The sequence below is a fragment of the Drosophila navojoa genome, chromosome 5 (assembly GCF_054131105.1).
Source record: "Drosophila navojoa isolate 15081-1374.11 chromosome 5, UAZ_NAV_1.0, whole genome shotgun sequence".
NCBI classification, from domain to species: domain Eukaryota; kingdom Metazoa; phylum Arthropoda; class Insecta; order Diptera; family Drosophilidae; genus Drosophila; species Drosophila navojoa.
Window position 1 is genome coordinate 6,430,122 of NC_142893.1, and position 8,712 is coordinate 6,438,833.

The 8,712-nt window shown below is 35.6% G+C and overlaps 1 protein-coding gene across 1 annotated transcript; it reads right to left on the reverse strand.

Annotated features, from left to right (window-relative positions):
• Positions 1-5,473: 5,473 nt before the first annotated feature.
• On the reverse strand, positions 5,474-7,758 carry LOC108655041 (uncharacterized). Its single transcript, XM_018106725.3, has 3 exons — positions 7,628-7,758; positions 6,896-7,005; positions 5,474-6,833 (listed from the first exon to the last, which is right to left on the reverse strand). Exons 2-3 carry the CDS (start codon positions 6,933-6,935, stop codon positions 5,734-5,736), a joined length of 1,140 nt encoding a protein of 379 aa, XP_017962214.1. The 5' UTR covers positions 6,936-7,005; positions 7,628-7,758; the 3' UTR covers positions 5,474-5,733.
• Between the last annotated feature and the right edge of the window lie 954 nt (positions 7,759-8,712).

The window sequence follows — 8,712 nt, forward strand, 5'->3', positions numbered from 1 at the left end:
CCTTTGACTTCCTTTTGCTTTGCGTTTCTCTCACATTTTTGTGTGTTTTTGTTTTTCCTTCACTCAGCTACTCTTATCAATTTGTTGCTGTTGCTGTTTGTTTGGCTTGGATTGCCAGATGCCAAGCAAAATAAACAACATTTGCTTTTTCAAGCTGTCGAGTGCGTGTGACTGACTGGTCTGTGTGTGACTTATTTGTGTGTGTGTGTGTGACTGGTGTGTGTGCGTGTGTCCTGCAATTGAAGCTGATGCGCCAAAATTTGCATAATGCCTCTGTCAGATGACGCATACGCCGTGTATGACAGCAGTTAAAGCAACGAAAAGCACACGCTCAGGACAACATAAATAAATATATATATATAAATATATATACATATACATATATAGGGCGACTTAACCTACGGTAGCCCATATAGCTTCTTGATGAACCTACAAAGGGATCCCATGCACGGATATTGTAATGCATACAATTGTTGTTGTTGTTGTTGTTGTACAATACAATAGCTATAAATATGAAAGAGTTCATGCTGGCTGACAGGCTGAAAATTTCACAACACACACTTCCCCTTTTTTTGTTTGCTGGCTGTAAAGTGCGAAAAGCTACTGGAATACGAATATATATATATATATATGTGTATATATATTGGCTATATACAATAATATTTATCTATCGTAGAGTAGAGAGTCTGAAACAAATATGTGAATTTTAATACATGAATTTATTTTTTGCAGAATAAAAATGCTAAAAATTTGTCTATAAAGGTTAAATATATAGTAAATATATATAAAATGAAAATATTAACGTACTTTTATATTTATATATTTTCGAATAAATGACTATTAATATATTAGTATATTATTTATAGAAATATAAAATATATACATATATTGTACATTTTTAGATAAATATATTTGAAACAATTTTTTATGTATCTATAAAAATAAATATTTCTTTAAAAAAATATTAACTATTATGTTTTCATATTAAAATAATAATAAAATATTAAAATGTTGATTTCTTCATTTATATATATTTTTTTTAATATACATAGATATGAATATTTTTATATTTCTGTTTCTCTGTATACACATATCTACATTTTCTTTTCTTTTATTAAATAAGAGCACAGCCATTAAGCCAGAGGCTTATCTTTAGCACAGTACCAACAATTTGGGATTATTTTTCCAGGTTTGTTTTGACAAAATTGTGATTATTTTTGTTTGTCCCTAAGCTTAGCGCCATCTGTTGGCCAGTAGCTTACGGCATTTCAATTTGCAGTACCTACGAATAATATGAGTACAAGTTAACATAATCTTAAGTGGAAACATTTTTAAATGGAAAGACTAGCTTAAGCGTCCATTATTGGCCAGCTCAAAAATAAAATAAATGCAATAAATATAAACAAAAATATATAATAAACTGACAAAGAAACTGCAATTCGAGCTGCTAAGGAACTGACTTCTTAAGCTTTTAAAATATCTAAAATTTGTGCTTAAGAAGCTAAAGTTTAAAGTAGTTCATGTATATATCTTGATAAATATGTATATACATATATACCAATTATATGAAATCTCTTACTACCCCCACTTCTCTCAAACTAAAAGTTTTCCAACAGCAGCAGCTAGAGTTTCCCCATCTCCTACCCTTGTCCCGTATTAAATAACTATATTTCAGCTCGCTTTCCTTTCATCTTAGCGCCATCTCTGGGTCAGCAGCTTAGGCAGCAGCAAAACAACAAGAAAACGACACAAAATCTTCAGCTAAACAGCCAAGAAAAATCGTAAGCATAACAGGCACATTTATAAGCTCAAGTCTTTATCTATGCTATAGCCCATAATATAATCTAAATTTCCACTTTAAAAGTTCTTTAATGATGTTTGAAGAATCTGAGAGTAAACAAATTTCGAGGCTGCTTATTAAACCATTTGGCTGATACTTGATATTTGCCATTTTCTTCCATGGAAAACTTTGCTTAGCCAATTAGCTTTAATGGGCTTTAAGTGCGAGTGGGCGTGGCCTATGCTTGGTGACTTCTTTGAGTGTCTGTTGTCTATAGTTGACTGCCTGCCGCTGACTCAACAGTTCAATTGAATTTGATGCTGTTGCCGTCATGGTTTTTGACTATGAAATCTCGATAACAAGTTTTTCAAGCAAAAAGGGGGAAGGGCAATGGGTGTATGGGTGTATGGGTGTGGCAACAACTTGTGGCAAAAACATAATTACAAGCTGCCAAATGACAGCCATAACCGTTACAGAGCCAGCAATAGCAACAGCAGCCAAAGTATCAACAACTTAACCGAATGGCAATAGAAGCCCTAGCAACGCTTTGTCCTGCTGGTGATGGCCTGCTTATGGCTACCCCATCCACTGTCACACCAACCCCCGCCCACCGCCCCTCCTACTTTGCTTCCGCTTGCCATAAATTTGTGTTGAGAGCAGTCAGTGGAAGAGAAAAAAGAATACAAATGAAAATTGTCTTCATTTCAGTTTCGGTTCCTACTCAAAAGCAAATTCAATCAAATTATATAGTAGTAGCTGTAGTAGTAGTAGTAGTTGTTCTTCTTCTTCGTTTTCTCATTTGTTGTGCTCTCTTTATGGACGCATTTGAAGGGTTTGCCGAGTGCTCTATTATCTGTTAATGCTGATGACGATGCTGCTGTCATTGAAATCATAAGCCATGCATTTCACTAGCTAATGCACTTGTTATACTTTAACCCACCACCCCATCGTTGCCCCCCGCCGCCATTGCTAGGTTGGCGACCCATGGCTGCTGTTGCCAAGAGTCAAATGTGATGCATTGTCAACTGCATTTATTATTTACAATTTGTATATAAATATATACGGATATAAGAGAAAGCAATACATACACATATACATACACATATATATATCCAATCCAATCCAATATGGCCAAGCGTTGACTTGGCTTAGTGGGGCGTGGCATTGGTTGGCTGGGTGGGTGGACGGGGGGGGGGGCGTCACGTCACTCTCGCACATACATTCACATTTACAGTCCAGTTAACACCCCAGGGACAATGGCAGAGCAGCTACGCAATTTACGAATGCTGCGTTGCACTTTTCTGCTTTTCACACAAACACACACACGCACACACACATACATACATGTTTGTTACATAAGCTTATGTATAATGGCTTACCCTAGCGTATTTGTATGCACTTATGTACATTGAATGTACACTTAAGGCAACATTCACACATCAACTGAAGCACACACACACACACACACATACACATACACATATATATACGTGCCACCTCTTCCACTCTGGCTGCTGTGCATTTGTAAAGCAAATTTGTATTTATGCTGTTGCTAAAGCATCCATGACATTCGCTTTGGCTGGGGTTTGTCTTTCAATGCTCTTTCGACTTTCAGCACATTATGTGCTCCATTTACTGTACATGTATTGCACACACACACACACATACATGGAAACGTCAAGTGGCAATTTACATTAGTTTTATTGTATTAGAAATTAGCAGCTTTTAGCAGGCAACAGCAGGCAAAACTTTTGCCTCAGGCGCAAGTAACCTGTGACTCTGTGTGTGTGTGTGCGTGTGCGTGTGTGTGTGTGTGAAATATATTAGTTGCTCTCGCAGCATATCGAATTTCGACAGCTGCACAGAAGCAAATTGATTTTCATGTGACATTTCTGCATTTGGGCAATTTTAGTTGAGTTAAGATTTGGGATTTTCTCCGAGGATTTTCATTTAATAACTGATATGTTTGCTCAAATTGAATTTGATTGTTAAATTATTTATGGTATCTAGAAAGCCACAAGATAATTTTAGCATTCCAGCCAACCTAACCACAAGACATGTATGTAATCTTTCAGTTTGACACTGGCGAATGCATGAGACAAGTCTTAGAGACTTGATTTGAATGATTAAGCCAGAGTAGATGAGTATATATGAATATGTGTGAGTATATGTGAATATGTGTGAGTATATATGTCTCAGATACGAATCAAAGTTATACAGATATGAGGCTGAGATTAACAATAAAACTAACTGTATTCGTATATATATTCAAATACAGTGAGTAACATTAATATTCGGATTAGGTATAATCTTTGTGAGTTATTTAAATATATTAATATTAATATTAATAATATATATAATATTAATATTATTTGTTTCATAAACAGTGAGTAACATTAATATTCAGTTTAGGTACAATCTTTGTGAATTATTTAATTATATTAATATTAATATTAATAATATATATAATATTAATATTATATGTTTTGAAGTTGATAAATAAATAAACCGTATATTAATGTTACTCACTGTACATGCCTCATGAGATGCCAAGATTTCACTGCAAATACGCATAGCTATAAGTAGTTTTACCCAGAAATTATTATCAACGCATTCAGAGCAACAGGTGAACACTTAAATAACTTGGCAATTGGCTGAAGGCCTTCGCCGTGCTCTGCTTTTATTTTAAGCTACATTGAAAGAAGTTTGCAGCAATGACGAATAAGGAGACATAAATTCGCACACGAACGCGCTCAAGCAGCTAGCTCACTTATGTAAAATGAAAATAATTCTGAGAAAAACTCAAGTGAATGTGTTGCGCATGAGTTTTGAAGTCAATGATTTGGCAGAGCAAAGGATTAGAGCATGCGGAACCTGCTTTAGCCTAATCTTCAGACAGACATATACAAATTCTAAGCACTTTAAAGTGATTTCATCGCGCGTCAACTTCAAGCTAAAGTGTAAATGGCGGAGTTCGCTTTACAGAATAAATTTCTATTTATTTCCGAATGTTGTCAGCGTAATGCACGAATTGTGTAGATAATTATACGGAATCTTTTACTTTAATTCTGCTTAGAAATCGTTGTGGAACGAGAAAATTCAATATTTACTGGGAAATGTTGCATAAAAGTTGAAATACTGAAGGAAGTAAATATTTTTCTGTATTGTATCCGTATTATATATGAAACCGGGACAATATTTCTTTCTATTGTTAAGGATGAAATATATACTAGATATACTATATATAAAGTTGTTATTACTATAGTAGAAGCTTTAGTCTAAAAACTTCTGTAGCTCTTTGATAAAGCAACATTGCACTATTAAACAGTCGGATCTCGGCTGCTTTATGATTATCACATATATTGAACATTTATAAGTACTGAAATTAATACAAATTGTAGTCCAAGATTTAAGATCTTCCATACTCAGCTGTAATATATTACAAAATATATAAACAAATCTACTCTTGCCAGACTGGAAAACTATTAGCCATATGCATTTTAATGCTCGTAATATTAGCTATATATTTTTAGTATATATAAGCAATGCCTAAAGGCAATTGCAGAATTTCATATGGCAAGACACCATTAAGAATTAGTTAAATACATTAAAGCCATAATATAATATTGATTTTACGCGTATTTTTTCTGGAAGACCATTCCCATTATTATATATTTTTTATTTAGCATTTGACATCAAGTGTAGAACTTGTTAACCCAAAAAAATAAGGAACTCTAAACAATTTGAGAACACACGAATGGTCTGTGTGGAGAATCGATTGATTGCAATTCTACAAACTTAACTAAACGGAAACCTAACTAAAATTTTGTTACATCTGGAATAGGCCAAAAATAAAGCTAACTGAGAGCTAAAGACTAACCAACGCAAACTAGCCTAGACTAACGGTTTCTATTGTGAGACAAGACTAATTATGCCTAGACTAATTATAATGCCTAGATAATGTGACACTCGTTGACCAGGACAACATCATCGTTGACCACATCGCCATTGATGTTGGTACGATGCTCGTGATGTATGGGACAGCTAACGAGCAGTTCGTCTTCCTTGGCCTTGGCCTGCTCGGCTGCCTTTTGCATGGGCAGCATGTCAATGGCATCCATTAGTTTATCCTTCTCCTTTTCGATATCCTTGTCCTTCTCCATATCCTTGTTGTCCTTCTCGCTGAGCTCATTATCGCGATCATGTTCGTTTATGAAGTGCTCATAGACCTCATGATTATTGCGCAAGGCATTGTCCACGGCGCTGTCAAGGAACTGATAGAGAGGCGTCTCCAAGCGGCTGCGAGGCTGTGGCTGTGGCTGCGGCAGCGGCAGCGGCAGTGTGGGCTCCATATCGATGTTCAGGTTTGGCTGCAGCATCTGCTGCAGCAGGAACAGAAAGGGCGGCAGGGCCAGCGATGATTTGTGCTTGTGATGATGCCTGGGTGGCTTGGCACGAATACGCCCGCTCAAATTGTTATCGGAATTGAGCAGCAAAACGCCGCCGCCCAGATCGGCAGCTGGCCCATAATTCATATCGTGCTGCACGCTCTCAATGACCATATTGGGTGACATCAATTGAAATTCCTTTAGCTCCTGCTTGCCATCCGGCGATATCATCTTATTATAATAGACATAAGGTGGTGCTGCACCACCATCAGCTGCTGGCGGACTGTGACGTCGGCCATGATGCAAGGCCTCTACGGCAGACATGCGACGCTTATTGCGATGTAAATGAGCAGACAAATCACTCGATGGCTCTAGATCCTTTTCCTTGTCCTTGTCCATGTCCTTGTCCTTGTCCTTATCGGCAATAGTTGTTGCTGTTATGTCGGCAGCAGTAGCTGCGGCAGCTTCGCTCGCATTTTTAACTTGTTGCCTATCGGCCACGGCTGCAGTGCCCAAGGCTGTGGCCAAAACGGGCAGTGCCGATTCATTGTTGTAGTTGTAGCTGTTAATGTTGTTGTTGTTGATGCCGTTAATATCTGTGGCATTGAGGAGCCCATCGCCACCTCTGATGAGCATTGCCTGGCATGATCCCAACAGCCAGCCATCTGTGTGTGCAGCAGGCCCATCGTAAATAGTTTAGCGTTTTAATTTCAGTTTATATACTCACAGCAAATCAAGATCAACATGCTAACAAATAGCTTCTCCATAGTTCTTCTTGGTGGTCTTATTTTCGGCAGTAATTGAAAGTTCTTTGCATGAGAATACAAGTTGAATGAGCTGAGAATGTGGAGAGCAAGGCAGCTTTAAAATAGGCTTACAATTTAATTAATTTATTTAATTAATATATTTATTTATTTATTAATATTTTTCATTAAAATTTTTATTTATATATTATTATATTTTATAAATTAAATACTATTTCATAGTATAATTTTATTTAATATTTTGATTGTATATTTTCATTTAAACATTTTTTTCTATATATATTTAATATTATTTTTATTTTATTTTTTTCTTTTTATTACATTTTTACTTTCACCAAAATTTCTTTTATAATAATTCTTTTATTTATTTTTTACGGCAGCGTAAAATTTTGTTAGGTTTTATAATTTTTATAATTTAATACTTTTTATTACATTTTTACTATCACCAAAATATATGTATATATATTTTTTTCCGATTTTTATTTTGTTTGCTTTTTATATTTGATTATTCAATGATTTAAATTTTTAAATTTGTATATATTTATTTTTATTATAATATTTTGTTGATTTAATGTGTTTTATTTGGGTTTGGAATTTATTTAAATGTATATATATATATTTTTTATATCAAGTATATTTATTTTTTGGAATTTTATTTTATTACTATTTGATCTCTAAATATTTGTTTCACTTACTTTTTGTGATGTGCACGTTACGAGGTTTTTACGTTGAATGATTTGTTTTAGTTTGTCGCCCTATCAGGCTCACTTTGACAGACAGCCTGAATTGTGACAAAGCCAACTTTGTATAAATACATATGAATATCAATATACATATATGTATATGCATATATTCACTCTGGTTTGGGTATATATCAAATGAGTTTTTTATGTAAATCCAGTTCAAGTTTTTGTTTTTGAAAGCACGTTAAAGTTTCCACTTGTAATTCAGCATATGGCCAGGCAATATACGAAAACTCAATAGCCAAACACTACGCACACACACACACTCACAGGCACACAGGCACACAGGCACACAGACACACTCACTAATACTCACACTCTGCGCACAAGCGGCGACCTTTTCAAGTGCTGCGAATGGCGGCAGATACGAAAAACAGAAAATTTTCAGCCACAGAGAAAAAGTTTTCTATGCCCGTTCAGCTAGTCAAAGGAGAGTCTATTGGCTTGGTGTCAGGCCTGTGTATTGCCTTTTATATGCAAAATAGGCTCACGGAATGCAGACCTCTACGAGGGGCTAGCGAGCACTGTTCGAGTGTTATTTATATGAATACATTCCCATATACCCATGCAGCGAGTATTATGCTATTGCTTACGCTCGACTGCAAACATTCTTATATCTCCTATTTTTGTCCAAGTCAAAAGAGAGAATGCTGTGAAAAAGTTTAGCTTATAAATTTCCAATCAATTTTTGTGCAAAAAATCAAATAACAACAAGAACAAAAAAACAATGCACGCACAAGTGCCTCACTCATATATTCATAAGCGAGCGTGCACACATACATAGTATATATGTGTGTGTGCGTGTGTTTGCGTGTATTGCTATTACTTGATTAATAAATATTAGCAGCAAAAATTGGAAAATTCTCCGAGATGTGCAAACACGCCAAACGAAATGCGATAGATTTGCCAAATGGCTGGAGCATTTACACACACACAGACACACACACACACACAGATATACACCCCCACACATATGCAGGTATAACTTACCGTTGGCAACTAATTTCTGTTGCTGTTCGACACCTTTAGTGTCTGGC